This window comes from Lynx rufus, unplaced genomic scaffold (genome assembly GCF_022079265.1).
Source record: "Lynx rufus isolate CCGP_SWC_20201006 ecotype Redwood Valley unplaced genomic scaffold, mLynRuf1.p SCAF_1, whole genome shotgun sequence".
NCBI lineage: Eukaryota > Metazoa > Chordata > Mammalia > Carnivora > Felidae > Lynx > Lynx rufus.
In genome coordinates, this window is record NW_025814823.1 from 4,473,714 (window position 1) to 4,492,693 (window position 18,980).

Here is an 18,980-nt window from a genome sequence, read left to right on the forward strand (position 1 = left end):
ACCGGGTGGCAGGGCGGGGGCTCGGAACGACAGGGCGACTCTGCGGCGAGTCGGGGCTCTGAGGCCGGGGGTGCCGGGCGCCGACCACCCTCTCCCACTCCGCTCCCCTCCCTGTCCCCATGCTCAGCCCGGTTCGGGCGACGCGGCGGCGGCCTGTATCCGAGAGGGGGGACGTGCGAGTGAGCGGCCTCGACGGCGAACGGGTGCAGGGGCGGAGCGTCCCTGGACCCGCCCACCAAGTCCAGAAGCCCGGCGGACCCCTAGCTGGCCGCCCGGCTGACCCAGGTGAGGGGCGTGCGGGGCGGCGTCCGTCCCAGCGGGCGGCCACGCCACACAGCAGGACCTTCTGTCCCCGGCGCTTCTCTCTGGAGTGCAATGCTGGTGGTGCCGGGGTGAGGGTGGGGATCTGGATGCCGCGTGGTGACTTGTGCATCCCAGGCGGTGGTCAGAGGGCTTGCGGGCAGACGACCTGGGGTCACCGGGTCTAGGGCACTTTCCCGGTGTGTGTATTTGGGGGGGTGGGTGGAGGGAGAAAGTCTTAAGGAAGCAAACATAAACCTTCTGCACACACGTGAGTCTTTCTCATTAGACTACAGAAAACCACACTAAAGCTCCAAGCCGCCTCTACCCGGAGTCCTGGGAGCAGCCGCCAGACCATGACGCCCAACAACTACCTTCGGCAACGGCTGAAATGCTCTAATGCCCCTGGTAAGGAAGGAAGGTACGTGCGAGCCCTCGGTCTTCAAGGGGGCCAAAGCGGCAGGAGCTGCAGACTTCAGCGAACACTGACCCGCCACAGCCTGGCACCAACGGCATCTCTCCCGGTCACATTTCGGCCGTGGCTCCTGAGCCAAAAGGAGTGAGATACAGTAAAATAAAGGTGCCTGGGCCTCCTGCCCACGGCAAAGCCCTGAAAACGACACTCTTCCCCTCAAAGACCCACTCAAGAAGGTTTACCGGGGAGAATTCTTACCGTCTGATCTGGCTATTGCCATGAAAATCAGTAAGAGGGGGAAAAAGCAACAACAAAGGCCAATGGTGGTTACGTACAAATGCACAATTTACAGGAGTCTAGTGAGAAAGGGATCCCGTCGAAAGAATGCTGAACTTCCCCAAGAGGTAGCGGGATAAAGTGGTCTGGACACAGGTAAGGACCTTCATCCACTGAATGATCGCAAACACTCAGAACACCATCCTGACTGAGGGGCACCATGAGAAAGATTTCAACAGTGACAGTGTCACCAGCATGGGTTGGTGTTTACTAATCACTGTGGAAACAAGATGGTGCTAGGCACTGGGGTCAGCTGACTCAGACTTCCAGGGGTAAGTGGGGTATGCCAGGAGGCCTGGGGCAGGAGGGAAAGCCTAAGGGGTGTGGAGCGAAAACATCTGGGCAAATGAAGGTCCTAGCTTTACTAACCGTCGAGCTCAATGACCTTTGAGCCACTCGTTTACCCTCTTCCAACCTCAGTTTTCTCATCCGTACAACGGGAGTAAGTTTTTACACGGCATGTCTCCAGAGGCGTTCTTGCTCTTCTGCCTCACACGTCCCCCGTCCAGCTCCTCGGCAAACCCCGACTCTCGCTTCCGAAAGCATCCAGAACCTGCTCAGTTCCCACTGCTCTCCCGCGAGCTCACTCCAGCAGCCCCTCGCCACGTGCCAGGATTCTCACCAAAGAAGCCACAACCATCCTGTCGCTCCGCTGCTCCAAGCCGTCGGGGGAAAGCCCAAGTCCCCGAAGACGGCCTCCTGCCCCGAACGCACTCTGCGCCTCCCAGCCCTGTCACCGGCTGTGGCTCTGCTGGCTGCCCGCTTCGTAGCCCGGGTCTCCCTCCTCGGGGCGTGCTGTTCCCTGCACCTGGCATCCTCACGCAAGCACTCAGGCAAGTCCTTCCCTGACCGGCGCACTCAGAACCTCCACTCTCTCCAGCCCCGATCTGCTTTCCCGATTCCCTTTTCTGCACGGCACTTCTCACCATCTAACACGCTTTGTCTGCTGTCTGTGTCTCCAACTAAAACGTAAGCTACGTGAAGGCAGTGATCTCGTCTGCTTTGTTCTTAACTGTATTTCTGGTATCTGGACCACTGCCTGGCACACACAGGCACTCACTAAGTATTCGCTGGATGGATGGACGGACAGACGGATGGATGGATGGAAATACACCAACATACAGTCTAAGAGCAGGCCTTTGGGTCAGACAGACTTGGCTTCAAGTAACAGTGCTGCATAAAAATGATTTGGTTTCTTTTTTAATAGTTTCGAGTCCTTGGTAAAGTTTCTTTCTCATTTTTTCCACCCACCCAAACGGTCAGAGAAAGACAGTAATACCCATCTCACAGGGTCGTTTGTCAATCCTCAACAAGTTGCTGTTATTCCCTTGCTGTGAGCCTCAAGTGAAATGGTGATGTAGGAAAGCCTTCTGTAAACTGAAAAGTAGCACAGAAGTTACCAGGTTCTTTGCCTCGGCCTCACGACGTGAGGCCAGGCACAGGGTTATTGCTTGGCGGGACTCAGCTCATACAATCCTCATGGCGATGCTGTGTGGCAGGTACTAATCTCCCCAACTTCCAGACAAGCGAACTCAAGTCCCAATACGACATGGCGTGCGCAGTGGAGACCAAGCCAACGTCATCAGCTCCCACTCACTGGTGTTACCAACCCTGCCAGGACTACCTCTGTTATCAGTGACGAGACAAAAATACTGGACAGATAGTAAAAATGGCTTCCAACCCCAATTTTAGTACTTCTAAATCATTCTGGAGCATGGCAAGGTTCACCCAGCCCCTGCTCCTCGTGACTACCTTTTCTTCCCACTCCTGATCCCAGTCCCCACCTGGGTCTGCAATGATCTGATTTTGTTTTATCCTTTTCCTTTCCTGACCCGCAAGTCCCTTCTAAGTCGATGACTCCTGTTTACGCACATCTTATGGAGATGGATTTTTCAATGTCTGCTGTCCAGATGGGAGGGATTTTAGTCCTACAGTTCGATGCTGTATCTGTGCACACGTACTGTATTTACATGCGTGTTTCCCTTTGGAGACCCTAACTTCCCTTAGGGAAGGGACAGAGTCTATTTTTGTATCCCTGGCACCTAGTGTAATACCTGGCAGAGAAAAGGCACTCAAAAATTGTTTATCCGAACTGCAATTTGCTGACGAGTAAACTAAGGTTCCAAGAACTTTTAACTATTTAACTGGGCTACCCGGAGTCGGGTCCGAAGCAGGGTACACACGCTGGGCTTCCTGATTTCCATCCCCACCAGCCATCCTATGTATCACTTCCAAGAACAACTTCTTTTTTTGTTGGTACCTTTTCCTTCCTTCCTTCCTTCCTTCCTTCCTTCCTTCCTCCCTCCCTCCCTCCCTCCCTTCTCTCTCTCTTTCTGTCTTTAATGTTTTATTTATTTTTTGAGAGACAGAGCATGACCACAGGAGGAGCAGACAGAGAGGGAGGCACAGAATCCACGGGAGGCTCCAGGCTCTGAGCTGTCTGCACAGAGCCCGATGTGGGGCTCGAACTCACAAACGGTGAGATCGTGATCCGAGCCAAAGTTGGATGCTTAACCGACTGAGCCACCAAGGCGCCCCTCTTTCTTTAAGTATAGTCGACACACGATGTTACTTAAGTGCGAGGTGTGCAACAGCCATTCGACCACACTGCGCTGTGCTCGCACGTGTAGCTACCATCTGCTCCCACACAGCACTATCACAGCATCACGATATTCCTCATGCTGTGCCTTTTATTCCCATGACTCACCCAAGGTAGACTTCTGGAAGCACTGGTTTCATCACGTTCACTAGAAACCACACAGGACTTAACAACTGCATGCTGGCAAAACTCTCCCGTGATCTGGCCCCACTCTGCATAAGCCACCTCGTCTCTCACTGTGCACCAAACACAGACAGGTCTGCGCCACCGCCCAAGTGGACCGCAGGTTTCTTCACGCTGCGGGAGCACCTCCTCACCAAGTGAACGTGGTCTCATTCAACTCACCGCCTTCAAAATCTTCAACTACAGATGAAGGTTAGTCATCATGGCTGCCTATTTAGGGGAATTTTGCATGATGTGGAGCTGCTATAAATTCTCAACATGTACCTCAGCACCATTAGGAGAAATAAATATGTTCTAGTAATAAGAGTACATTCAGTGTCTTCCTTTCTCGCTTTCTATTGTGGTAAGAAACCACGTACCATTAAATTAGCCATCTTGGCCATTTTTAAGGGTACAGTTCAATATTATTAAGTGTATTCACATTGTTGTAAACAGATCTCCAGAACTTTTTCATCTTGCAAAACCGCAACCTTATACCCACTAATAACGGATTCTCCCCCCTTCCTTGGCAGCCACCTTCCCACTTTCTGTTTCTTTGATTTGGACTACTTTAGATACTTCATTGTAAGTGGAGTCATACACTATTGGCCCTTTTGTAACTTGCTTAATTTCACTTAGCACAATGTCCACACGGTTCATCCGTGTAGCGGAACGTATCAGAACTTCCTTCCTTTTGAAGGTGGAACAATATTCCATTGTACACATACACTGTGTTTTCTACACCCGTGCACCTACTGAGGGACACTTGGGTTGCTCCCAGCTCTTGGCTCTTGTAAGTAATGCTGCAATGAGCGTGGGTATGCAAATGTCTCTTTGAGATACTGCTTTGACTTCTTTTGGATATATACCCAGAAGTGGGATCGCTGGGTTAGGCGGTAATTCCATTTTAACCTTTTTCGGAACTTCCATCCTGTTTTCCATAGTGGCTGTACCACTGTGTATTCTCAACAACAGTGCACGGGGTTCCAGTTGCCCCACATCCTTGCCAAATGTATCTCTTCTGTTGAATATATAGGTGTGGAAAAGCCATTTTTTGAAAACAATCTTGTAAGCACACAGCAAAGACTGTTGAGAATGAAAATCGCTTTTAAAACCCCAAAGCCCACGGGGCGCCTGGGTGGCTCCATCGCTTCAGTGTCCGGCTCTGGGTTTCCGCTCAGGTATGATCTCACGGTTCGTGGGTTCGAGCCCTGTGTTGGGTTCTGTGCTGACAGCAAGGAGCCTGCTTGGGATTCTCTCTCTCTCTCTCTCTCTCTCTCTCTCTCTCTCTCTCTCTCTGCCCCGCCCTGCTCAGGTTCTCTCTCCTTCTCAAAATAAATAAACATTTAAAAAATCATTTAAAACCCCAAAGCCCTAGATATAATACGAGAGCAGAGACGGGGTGTTCTCATTCCATAGCACTTCTTACAGGTGTGGTCAAACCGAAGGAGAACCTCCTTTATCACCTAAAAGCTCTGCATACAGAGTTTTGGCACATACCTCTGGCCAGGGCCAATTCCGAAACAGCCACACGCCTCTTTCCGTAGAGTAAATATATGTAAATATTCTAAACCTGCATAAAATGATTTTTTAACGTTCTTGTTGAATCGTCAGCATCCTTCTGGAGGCACTGCACGTGGGCCCCCTCCTTCCTGTGGCCCCGCTTATACAGTCAGATCTTCGGATTCAGCTCTGAATTCTCTCCCCTCCAAACGCCTGCTTACTTCCTGAAGGAACTGGTCACCTCTCCAGGCTGCAGCAGCTGCCTGAGGAAAAATCCCCGGGCCACATTTGCAGCCTGGCCAGAGGCAGCTTCAGGAACAACCGGACGGAGCCACGTAGTCATAGAGCAGAGACTACTTTTAAGTCAGCAGGACCGTCGCAAATACAATTAGAGACGATACAATTAGGGATGACATAAGATTTTTTCGAAAAAAGGCCAACAATAAACAGCTTCCACATTCCTCAGGAAAACATTCCTCTGTCTGAACTCAGACTTTACGCTGGTGAAGGGACGAAACCTGGCCACCGACTCCAAAGGTGAATTTGTCATGACGGGAAATATCACACATCACCAACAATGGAAAACTTTACTTTGTAACATGTACCAAAGGATAAGGATTTCCCACAGGAGTCTGATTTACACACACAGAAAACAGGCCTGTGTCCTGGTAGGAGCGTTTGTCGGGACCCACAACATGTCTGCTCCCACTTGGCTTACTTTTACGTGTTTAAGGGCTTTTGAGCAGAGTGATGGATTGCAAATTGGTCTGGGAGTCCAAAGACCTTGGTTCGGGTCCAGCAAGACCACACAGAAAAAGGCCCTGAGCTCTCTGAGTCTTCGCTTTCTCTTCTGCAACTGAGAAAAATGGCACCCCTCTTGTGTCTCACGGGTTCGTGGGGAGGGCAGATGGCGGGGAGCAGGTGAAGGGTTTTGTCAAATAAAAGGAAGGGAAGAACGAACGAGCGGGCTTCACAATGAGGCACGTGGCATGGAGTCATTCTCACGTTAGCTGTCGTCACGATGTCCTGACTCCCAACACGGAGTACCTACCGGGCGTCCCTCTTCCTGCCCGTGCGGCTGCTCCGTGAGGATTTCCCCTCACCAAACCGGACTGACTGCAGGGAAATTCCTGCACTTGGAATCATCTGTTACAAACATGTATTTTAGCAAACCTCCTGCTGGTCACTCAGACTTCCTCAGGTTTGAGATAAGCCAGTCTCACTTCCCATGTTAGAAACGGAAACGGCCAACACAAGGGAGGCAGCCAGGCAGGCAGCTTGCGCTCAGCTCAGGGCTGTGAGCAGCTCTTACAAAGCCACTGCTGTTTGGGCCAAACGCCTGAGCACCCGGAGTGACTCTCGAGCCACAGAGATGCACGTAGAGGAAATGACCTAGGCCCCGGGGGCCCTGGCCCTTCAACGCCAAAACATGGCACACCACTTCCAGGGCCATTCGTCTTCAGTGGCCCCCACACACCCAGCGTGGATGGCACCCAATCACACGGGGAATGTGTATTAGAATAAAGATTCCTGTCCTACGCTGGACCACGGAACCAAGTTCTCAAGGAGAGTGGAGCTGTTTGCCGAGAATCCATTTCGAAAAGCACACTGAGTGATTCTGACGTCTGGCTAAATGTGGGACCCACGGGAATTAAGGCCAGACTGACTTAAACCCGCACGCAGAGATTTGCTCTAGGACATATGTGTTCTGTCGCCTATCCACACAGCAAGACACGATTTGGAGGGCAACGGGCTCGGATCTCACTGGTTGTGAAAACCTCTGCTTTGGCTACTTTGTACCCCTGAATGTTCCCTGGATTGACAAAAAAGGACAGAATCCCTTTGTCCATGCTGACCTCTCCACCTGGAACAGCATTCCCACCCGAAGAGCCGATCGAATTTGGGCTCATGCTTTGAGGCTGCTCGGCGGCTCCCACTTCTTGGTGATGGGTTCCAAGACTTTTTTCCTATTATCCCCTGACCCCCGCAGTAAGTCTCTGCCTGTGATACTCCAGAAGCACGGTAGCTCACCTCTTAAAATATTCATCACATTTACACAGTTGTGTTTTAGCTGTTTAGCTACAATACTCTAGTTTGCTGTTCATGTGTCTGTCCCTGCCCAACCCCTATCCCAGGGAACTAACTTTCTTTAGGGAAAAGAAACATGCATACTAGTCAGTGTCACTTGACTGGATGAAAGCCTTGAAATATCTTTCATATCTAGAATTTAGAATGTTACTGTCATGAAAGTCACTTTTGTGCCTAATCTAGACTTGGAACCCATTTTCCATAAATAGTATTTTTGAGCCTTTTAAACATATCGACAGGAAGATCAAACAGGATCCCAGAAACGGACATGCTGGCCTTCACTGCAAACCTTTTATAACGTCTGTGGGTCTTTCGAAAATAATTCTCCCAGCATACAGCTCTCTGTGTGGATTCAACTTGGGACCACTGCTGACTTCTGCTGCCCAGGACGGTGACGGGAATAAGTTACACCACAACGGAGCTTCACTGACACCAAACCCCCGACAGTGGATTTTGTTTCTGCCAACGGTTTCGTGAATTTTGCTTCAAACTACCCGTGAATCCTCTTGCCGCTTCTCAATCTAAAGTCAAAACTTGCCCTAGAGTTGTGTCACATATGCCCTATCTCATTAAGAAAAAAGTCCGCCTGTGCTCATCCGTAAAGTGGGTATTTAGAGCCCTCAGGTACGAGGGTCTGGGCCAAGACGACGCCCCCGACGTCTCCCCTCCACTCCCTCCTGAGAACACAGTGGCTGGAGAGTCCTCAGCTTCCGCCTGTTCTGGAAGCTCGCCCTCTGTCCTGTCTCCAATTCAGATGTGGGATTCAGGCCCTGCGTTTCTCACCGTCTCGCCGCGACCCCTCAGCTTTTACTTCTGGCTTGTCCCCGGAGTCCTCTTAGCAAGCTGCCGCTTCTCCTGGGGTTTCTGGTTCTGACCAGGGCTCCCCACGCTGCCACCTGTGGATCCGTCCTGGGCTCCTCTCCCCCACTTGGCTACCTGCCCCCCCAGCAGCTCTCTGGGCTAGGTCTCACCACCCCTGCCAGCTCCTGACGGCTGCTTCTTGGCTGGCTGCACAAATCCTGAGCAGGAACCTGCCTGGTTTCACCACATCCTTGGAATGAACTCTTAGCGTGTACCAGGCACTGCGCTAAACACTTACTATGAATCATCTCAGTCGAGCCTGGTAAGCATCTTGGAATTATTACTGTTCGTTTATAGAGCAGGAAATTGTGGCTCAAAGAGGTTAAGTAACTGCTCCCAAATGGTGGGGCTGGAATTCAAACCCAGGTCTGTCTGGCTCTAAAACAATCTTGCTACACACCTGCCACAGTCCTGGCCTCACTTAGCTCACGTGGACAGGACCACGACCTGGTGGCCCATCCTCCCCGGCACCCACCTTCCCCCTGCCTGTCCCCGGCAGGAGCTTCCTCCAGACAGGAGAGTCATCAGGCTGTCCCTCAGGGTCCCCCCGCCCCTCCCCTGGCCCCTGCCCAATCAGGGTGCTCAAATAAAATAGAACCCACAATTTAGCAAACTCCATCCTTTGTCTTATGCTGGCATATCATTTAAAGTTGACTAAATACTGTGTTTGCTATCATTTCCTGCGCGCACACACACACACACGCATAGTATTCTGAGTATATGAAGAAGTCTTTGGAACACTGAACCAGTAAACATTCAGAGCAGGAAAAGAGACAATTTCTACAGAACTGGCCTTCCCAGTTAGAGAGAGTTCCTTCCTTTTCTTTGCAGTCAGGCTCGTCAAAGGAACAGAGCCACCTGTGGAGGTAGGGCAGGAGCGAGGGAGCCCCAACGGAACATAGGTGGGGGGCAGGGTGCAGAGCCTTGCACAGAAGATTCTGCCCCGCTGCCTCTCTTCAGCTACATAGAGAGCATTCCACCCAAAGCGAGAGGCTGGGTCAGGCCTTCCCTTGGCCTTTGCATGAGTGTGGGAAGAAGGGCTGGGAATCTTGCCCGGGGAGTGGAGGAATGCTGGGAGGAGGAGCAGGGGACAGCAGGGGCTCCCATCACTGACCGCCCGGCCGCCTCTGCTCTCCCACGCGATGGCTTGGCTGGCTTGGCTGGAACAAACACACAGATGCACCCACTGGTGCTCAGGACGAGGGGGGGCGGCCAGCTCCCCTCTGGTCTCTACTCCAGCCTCCGTTGGGCCATGTCAAGCATGGGACCGTGGCGCCCGGCTGCTCAAGCTGACAAGCACAGCCAACTGGTAGGCAGGTCTGTGCTCTGAATGCAGTGATCAGTGGGCAGCTTTTTGGTGAAACGGAGTACACGGTTGGTCTTGTTTTTTTTTTAATCTCCAGACATAGAAGCCATAACCACATCCCTGTCTGCTCTGAGCCAACACAGAAAACCCATCACAACGAGATGAAGCACAAACTCCAATGGTCTTGCCCCAGCGAGGCCCGAGGCTGCCTTCGAGCTGTCAACCACAATTCTTCCATTCCATGCTGAGTTACTGGCATTGGTTTCAGGCAAAAACAGAGGCAAGACTTTCAAAAGCATCCTATTGTATCCACATTGTAGCAGATGGCTAAAATTCTTGGTTTTTTCTTACTCCTTTTAAAGACTACAATCTGTAACTTTCTAGTGTGAGAGTACCACAGTTCCTTCACATTTAAGTAGGAACTGCTTTAGTTGACAACATTCACAAAAATACCAAAAAGAGGGAGAACAGTGCAGTCACAGAACATGGGGCATTATCACTTTTGAAAACAGTAAACAGTCTTTCTCAGAAATCAATTCGTAGCCTTACACGCCCCAAGTTAGCAAGGAACATTTTTACAGACAGCCCAACAATAAGCTCCCAATTTCACGTAATACGAGCAAAAACCAGAACGATAAAAACCAGAGCCATAACTCATACAGGACGCTTGCTTCTTTTTGTCTATTTCACACTAACTGCTATACCATAAACAAAGCCACTTTCTTTGATTTACTACATCCACAATTAAGAGTGCCCTCAGACGCTGCACTAGGACGAATGAGCTTTCACAGACACACTCACACCGACAAGCAGCAGCAGAGAGAAAGCACTGTAACTTGGACAGAAACAGACTGGAATCAGCAACATTGGCACGATATAATAATTCATTCTGCGCACACATACCCATGTGAAGGCTTTCCAGACTCCAGAATCTTGCTATTTCCCCTCTAGCTACCATCCTTCTCTTTGAAAAACAGCCACATTCAGAGCGGGACTGGGGTGTGACTGAGCATCACGGAGAATCACACAGGCTCTCGGCTACGGAAACCGCAGAAATCGCTTATTCACTGCTTTGACGCTATGCACACTCCCGGCTGGAGCCTGCCTAGAAGCGGACAGCTCGCTCACTGCTCAGGGCTGCTAAGGTCAGCGGCACCAGGCGGCCCACGGACGTCAGGGAGGAAGTTCTAAACTCAAGCAAAGCCTCCACATACCAAACCCACACACACACTCACAAGCCTAGCAGGTGTGGTCAAGGGCCGTCAATGAAGGTAGGAGAAGAGTGTTTGCTGCTTTTAATAACAATCCCAAAGCCCAAGTTGGACTTTCAGAGAGCTTTTATTTTTTTTTTTAATTTTTTTTAACGTTTATTTATTTTTGAGACAGAGAGAGACAGAGCATGAACGGGGGAGGGTCAGAGACAGAGAGGGAGACACAGAACCTGAAACAGGCTCCAGGCTCTGAGCTGTCAGCACAGAGCCCGATGCGGGGCTTGAACCCACGAACTGTGAGATCATGACCTGAGCCAAAGTCGGCTGCTTAACCGACTGAGACACCCAGACGCCCCTCAGAGAGCTTTTAAAAAGGTATCCATTTCACAGGGAAAAAAGCAGAGAGGTTGCTAAGTTAAAAAATGTAGTTAGCATTTTATAACAAAAATTTGAGTCATGATGTTAACTGTAATTGATGAAATCACATTATAGGAAGAATTTTGCTCAAAAAACATATAGGTAAATATGTGTACACCCTACTATGTGAGAGTAATATGTACATCTTTCACTACATAAAATGTATGTCCTAAATAATGAAGAGAACTGCTTTTCTTAAAGCATCTCTCTAGATGACATATAGCTCATTTATTTCCCCGTACTCTTCACCATTTTCCAAGTTATGTACAATTAGCAAGTCTTTCTTTTATTGTGAAACAATGATCGTTAACAAACAGTACACACACTTCCTTCAATTTCTTCATGACAGGAAGACACTGCTTTTTTAACTTGATGAACAATGAGATATAATATATGCAAAGTAGTGATCACATGGTCATCCCTCAATAAATGGTGGTTAAAAAAAATAACAGTGCTTGTTAGTAAATGCATGTTTTACACTGATGGGGGTCAGAGCAGCTGAGTTTAAAATCTGCTCTACCAAACTACATGAGGAAAAGTTTCTAAGTCTCTAAAGAGTTCAGTTTCTGGTCTGTAGAATGGGTATGACTGGGGCGCCAATAATCCCCTTAGGGTCACCGAGAACATCTTATGGAGTGCTGAGAACATTGCTGGCACTGCACTAGGAATTAGCAAATGTCACCAGTCATGCTGCCACAACTCCAAAAGCCCAAGGTCCACCAAAAGGTGCTAGTCCCCGCAGAATCCACAGCATGAACTCACCAGGCAAATAATGTGATTAGTTACATTATCCATGTTGACTATGTGCCATATTGTAGACTGTTCTTAAGTATTTGTGGCTATTTATACTGACTCGATGCATCCCACCCTTAAATCCAGCTAACGAAAATTTTCTGGGGAACTCACAGCTTCAATAATCCACAACAAAGGTGAAATGCATGCAAACACACACACACACACACACACACACACACACACACACTCATAACACCAGATTGGCTTCAAATCTTCCCATTGCAAATATTTTTAGAAAATGATTTATGAGTGGGGCGCCTGGATGGCTCAATAGGTTGAGCGTCCCACTCTTGATTTTGGCTGAGGTCATGATCTCATGGTTTGTGGGTTTGAGCCCCATGTCTGTCAGCGTGGAGCCTCCTTGGGAATCTCTGTCTCCCTCTTGCTCTCTGCCCTTCCCCCACTCATACTCTCTCTCTCTCTCAAAATAAACAAATAAACATTTTAAAAAAATGATTTAAGAGAGTCAAATTTTTTAAAGGATTAATAAAGTAGCTCATGCAAAAGGGGCCTCTCCATTCTTTAAAAAGAAGGCACTAAATTAAATTACGAACCCAAGAGACTCTTTGCGATTGTTTTCCAGAACAGACCCTCTCTATAAGTAAATTTCCTATATGCCACAAGGAATACTAGTTGCATAGTATGGTTCACGAAAAAAAAAGTCTACCTCTCGGAAATGTACGAGGATACCTTAGGAGCCACAGGCTCCCAGAAGTCCAAATAATGACATCGGTGTTACTTTAACATAGACTTTCCTCATCTTATTTGGTCACCAAGTTCTCTTTTTATAGTAACACATATTATTAACCCTCCCCAAAAATGTGCCAGGGCCTGGCTACTCGCATGTGGTCCATGGACCCATAGCACTGGCATGACCTGGCAGCTGGTTAGAAGGGAAGACTCCTGGGCCCCAGCCCCATCTGTGGAATCAGAATCTGCATTTTAACAAGGTCCGGGCCATTCCAATAAACATTCAGGTTTGAGAAGTGGTGTTTCGGGCAATTCAAGAAACTCTTTCCTCTGCGGCAACATCTTGAATGCTACTGTGCTTTTTAAAAAATCTATTCAGAAACTAATGACGCCCATGGAATGAATGGGTAGATGTGGTTTTAGTTAGAACAAAGAGGCAAAATGCTGAATAAGGAGATAGCGAGCGGTGAAAAGTTGGAATTAATTCTGATGGGTATCCCTTCTAACAAAGTTTAAATTCCAGCAGGAGGCAAATAAAATCCAGAGTGTTTTTGTTTCCTTAAATTTGGGGTTCATTTGTCTCGTTGGTTGGTTAAAATTACAAGCTGTCAAAAAGAAAAAGATCTCTTGGCTGTATTTCTTTGGTATTGTCCTAAGGGACTGTGTGCCCACTGTCACTTTTCACTGTACAGAGGACAGCTCTTATATCCCAAGGACTCTTTCCAAATCCAGAAATGGGGTCAAGGCACTACACTAAGATCCCTGGGAGTTTTCAGGGATAAATGCCTTAAATTAAAGGCATTTATACTAAGTAAACTTACTTTACTGCACATTCAAAACAAAATAAAGACAAAAAGAAGGGAAAAAGTAAACAAACAAAAACTGTATTTAAATGAGGCATCTCATCAAAGGACACTGACCCAACAACCCTTCTAAGATATTTTTGGAAGAAGAAATACACAGGTTTGACTTTTAGCCTAACATTTTTTTTTTAGTGATTAAAGCCTATATTTACAAGATCAATAAGAATACTACAACAAAGACCTTAAATATAGTTGAAAAAAATCTTAAACTCCACCCCTGTCCCAACACACCCATTAATCTATTCTCTTTGGATATGATTCCACTACATCACGTGATCAGGACTGAGACGTTACCAACATTGATTACTGGCAACCCTCAAAGAATTAAGCAAGGGATCAGTCCCACAAGGCAGTAGAGAAATTTAAATTATATATTAATATCAAATATTTAGAAATCAATGAAGATAAAACAAAAGTTGAAAACAGAAGGAATGTTCTGATGATTTTTGTTGTATGGATGTAGAAATAAAGGTGATTTTTGGCAAAGCGGTCTTAAGACCCATAGATATTCATACACACATACATGTGTGAAAAGGAAATGCCATAAAACTGTCGGGGTAAATTAGTAGTGAGACCTCAAACTCACACCAGTGGTCTCCTCTTTGCTTCTCCAGGACTCTTTTCCAAGATTGACTCGATGGCTGTTAAGGTTCCATTTAGCTCTGAATTTCTGGTGTCTTTTTATTTTCAGTACTATATGGTACAGATTTTCTTATGTGGCCACCTTCTGACTTGTACAGAAAGATGACCAGCATTGGTTTCGACTCAGAGGTTCCCAGCCGTTGCTTCACCAAGGCAGCTGCCGTCCTGCAGGTGCAGAGGTATTCTGAAACTAGGGATATCCCAGCAACTTTATGTCCCCCCAAAGTTTAGATACGGCCCTATCACCAAGAGCTACAGGACAGGCACAAAATAGTAGGAGGCCCCAGAGGACAGAGTAACACTACCCTTTGGCACGACAACACTGTCAATTTTAGAAATGGGCCCAAGGACGGCTGCCACATCAGCCAAGAACCAAGAAAGTTCCTACGTCTGGCTGGACCGAGCTACGGTCCAAACTCCCGTATGAGCAACGACTACCCAGAATCAAGAGTAATGCAGCATGTGTTCTATGTACACACTCACTCGCTCTCCTCCACTGCTGATACGGGGCTGCAGTTCCTAACGCTGGAAGGCGGGATTCCTTTACAGGAAATAATTTGCCCATTTGCTATCAGTTATTGAAACCAATGCTCCCTTGTCCACTAGCATATATAACCGAGTATCCAGAGTGATCCCTTTATTCTGAATGGATTAAAAACAAGAAATATTATTAATTTACAGAAGTTATGCTATTTTCCAGAGAAATATAAAACAATATAACAGACATCCAGCATAACATACAACATTTTCTAGAACATACTGATGTACAGCTCCAAACAGTTTCAGTATGCCGTTTGCTCATGTACGGCTAAGGCAGGCAGGCTCAATTTAGATCTCATAGAAACATCATTCAGCAGCCAGACTCCTCACCACAGAAGGGGAGGACCCAGTCACACAGAGCACACAGGAAATGGAGCCTGAGTTACAAGAACATGCTGGGTGAGAACCATTCAGTGCACACTTGAAAATACAGAGGAAGAAAACGTGCCTCTCTTTGTGTCTTCAAAGCTAATGCTTTTTAATCTGGGGTAATGTAGACTTGAACACACAAGATGATGGAAAATTTGTTCTCAGTGGCTTAAATAAACCCTCCCATTTGCCTCTACTCCATGCCCCAACCTCTCCAAAAAAGACGCTGTTCCCAGCGTAAATGTTTATTACAACAGTTGGACTCACTGAGAAACAAATAAAATATTGCCCTTTCTTTTTTTCTTTTCTTAAGTTTATTTATTTGAGAAAGAGAGAACCCACGCACGTGAGAGTGAGCAGGGGAGAGGCAGAAAGAGAGAGAGATAATCCCAAGCAGGCTCTGTGCTCTCACACGGGCTCGATCTCACAAGCCAAGAGATCATGACCTCAGCCGAAATCAAGAGTCAGATGCTTAACTAACCGAGCCATCCAGATGTCCCTAACAAATTGCCCTTTAAAAGTAAAGGTAACGTCTTAATTTTAAGACCTCTGCTTCTCCTGTCTTCTGGAAGCAGCATGTGGATTTTTCATCCTTCAGGACCTAGCACACATTTCAGGTCTTTTCTGTATTTACGTGTTTGTCTTCACATCCTTAAGACTGAGCATGTTTCAAACATTATAAGAGCAAAATGGATACTAGAGGAATTTCACTTTCTTCTTTTGTTTCAATAAAAGGCAATTATTAGGGCATGGTCTTAATTAAGTGTCAACACACAGGTATAATGTGCAGGTAAAAAAAATCATTTTTTTTTTTTTTTGTTTTGTGATGGAAAAGCACAGCACCAGGAGACAGGGAGTAGAATGGCAGGAGTCTGGGCTTTCAAGACAACCTGATCTGGTCTGAGTGCCAGCTACCCTACTTACAACTGAAATCCTGCTTAGCTGAGTGAGGGAAAAAGTCCTGAATGGTTTTAAGCCTTGGATTCGTCTGGAAGAACAGGAACACGAACAGAGTACGGACACGGTGTGGTTGTCGGCTAGATGTTTAGATTTCTTGGCTCTCCTTCCGTGACTTTTAATATTCTTTCTTTTACTTTCAAAATCCAATTTCTGAAACCTGTATTAGACACATGCTATTTTGAGACATTTTACTTTTTCTTCATTCTAGAGACATTTAAACAAATCTAAGTTTTAGAACTGAGAATGTTTTTTTAACTGTTAAGATCATAACAATTTCAAGGGTTTGCTGGAAAAATGCTAAACACTTGATTTTTCGGAGACAGAGACTAGAACGCTATGTTCCTTTAAAAAAAGTCTTGATTATGGGCAATGATAAGGCATGAAATGCCAGCTCAGATAACTGCCACTGGAGCTAACGGCATCTCTAAAAACACGCAGGCGCTACGGTTCAAGGCACCGCTGTCCGTGTTTGTCCTACTTGTTCCTGTATACGGAATAATTTCTAAATTCCTCTGACTGCGGAATCCACACTGTCTCACAGCATGGTCCGAAGAGAGTGATTTCAATGCGCTCAGTGTTAGCAGGCAGGAAAACATTTTTACTGTAAGTACGTGCCTACAGACAAGTGAGCTGAGTCATCTGGTTTCACAAATAAATACAAGAAGAGCCTAGTGTCCCCTGGTAGTAGAGTATAAAAGGAGGACGGGGAAGGGAAAAGAGGCCTGGACCAGACTCAGGACGTCCGCACCTGACAACCAAACTCGACATCACCAATACTCCAGCCTGCCCTCCCAAGAACTGTTCAAATTACTCTCAATAGGTGCTAAGCAAGCAAGATCTGATGCTGTATTTTCTCTCTGATTCATTATTGAAAGAAAACTTCTGAAAAGCAGATGCATAAAGAGATAATCCAAACAATAAGAGATCAGACAAAAAAGGGTAATGGTGTGGTTATGATAATTTCAAGGCATCACACGCATCTTAATGCCGGCTATTTTCTTTTTTTCTTCTGCTTTAACGAAAAGCTCAGTGGAGTCTCTGAGTGATACTTTGGGACATCTTTAGATAATGCGTGAAATCTTGGGTCAAGAGAATCAACAGAAAAAAACTCAGCAGAGTTTTCTCTTTTGCTAATAACCGGGAGTGTATGCCTTTGAAATTTGCTTAACCCACATTTGGATCATAATTAAACAATACGGTTCCATAAAGACTCCCAGTACTCTAGGGCTTTACTCTTGGACGAAGTGAGCTAAGGTTAAGCTGCTACCTAGTGCAGGTAAGTAAGTGACTCAGAAGTCTGGCTCTAGACATGGCCCGACAGTCCTCACTGCCACTGTCCTGTGTAAGGTCCTCTATTTCTTTGCATGAATGCTAGCTAAGATTTGCTGCATGTCTACTGGGCGCGGAGTCACTCTCACACATCTGTGGGGCACAGAACATTAATATTTCCTTTTACAAACGAGGACATTAAGACTTTGAGGTTAAGGTCACATAGCTAGTCAACAGAGGACTGGGCTTCAAATCTGTTTTTGGACCTAAAGATCTGTGAATGAGAAAATGAACTTTCATAACAATTATTAGAACAACAAATTAGAAGTAGAATCAACAACAACAAACTAAGGCAAAGGAAAAAAATATATTTTCTTTGTTTTGACCAAGTAAAAGAATAAATCAAAGGGTTTTAGTAAGTTTACTAACTTCATCGCAGACTTTTCTAAAAAATTGTTTATTTTCCTACAACTTATTTAATTAAAAAAATCAAGAGTTAAAATGGCATAAACCCTTATGCTTAAATTTCCTCTGCCTCCTTAATGTTGGGATATCACCCTCATAACCCTAAGTCAAGGAATGGAACTCGTGGTGCATATTTAATATTACTATTTCTTTCAGAAACATTTAGTAAAAATAAACACGGACACATCTGTATCAATGAGCTTTCAGATGCTGCAATGTAAAGCCAAAATAATCTTTTAATAAGGTAGCAAGACAAAAGTTCTTTTCATTAGCCCCGGCATTTAGGAGAAATGAGAAAGACAACAGATAAAATGCCTCTGCGCTAAAACTTAAAGTCTTGACGTCCCCCATAGCCTTGCAGGCACCCTCTCGCAGCATTCTGGCTCTGCCCTCCTGGTGAACTCAAGCTGCCTTTTTCAATCAAGGTCAACTCGGTCCTCCTTACCGCTAATCCAAGGGGTATTTTTCAGGGTATGCAACTTCACTCTGGATACATGTGACAGTGTTAACCACTCTGTCCCTGACGCCAGTCTTCCTCTGACATCTGGGACACCACTGACCTGTCCGGCCATTCCTCTCCTATCTTCTTTGTGGATTTTTTTTCCTTTACTGGTCCCCAAATGTTGCTGATCGTCTCCTCATTTTTCACACGCCCATCTCGGATGATAACATTGCCTCCCACAGCTTGAAGAACAGCCATTCATTTACTGCCGACTTTCACGTCTTTACTTCCCTCCTGGCTCCCCCTCCTCAGTATCAGACCTTCACGATGAAGGGCATGGTGAGGACATCACTTAGCTGTCCCACCTGTGCCTCCAACTCAACGTGTCCGGGACGGAACCCGGCCCCCCACGCATGTGCCCTTCTCCTATACTCCCCATCACCCTATACTCCTCAGCACCCAAAACATCCAACTGGCCTGACCTCCAGGTTTTCATTTCTCCAGGACTACGTTCATGTTCTGAGATCAGGGCTCAGGCCACTTGACCTAGCAACACACTCCCCCGGTCTCCAGAGAGGACACAGTCTAGCCAGCCCCTGCCTCTAAAATGCCAATCTGATCACCTCACTCCACTTAAAACCCCAGTGGCTCCTACTTGCCCTTGGGCTAGTCTAATCCCCTCACCTGGAGGCCCTAATGGGCAGGTCCTTACCTCTGATCTCTAGTCTAGACTCCTCTCTCAACACT

General features: G+C 46.9%; 1 protein-coding gene across 6 annotated transcripts in view; it reads right to left on the reverse strand.

Moving 5' to 3' along the window:
* SPATA13 (spermatogenesis associated 13) overlaps positions 1-18,980 on the reverse strand; it is an 83,658-nt gene that overhangs the window by 22,718 nt on the left and 41,960 nt on the right. Inside the window, exon 1 of one of the 6 annotated variants that reach the window (XM_047077834.1) lies at positions 10,474-10,952. The exons of the other annotated variants lie outside the window; for them this stretch is intronic. Within the exon in view, the coding sequence (XP_046933790.1) occupies positions 10,474-10,528 (55 nt within the window). The 5' untranslated portion in view covers positions 10,529-10,952. Of the gene's footprint in view, positions 1-10,473; positions 10,953-18,980 lie in introns of those variants that run through there. 6 annotated transcript variants of the gene reach the window in all.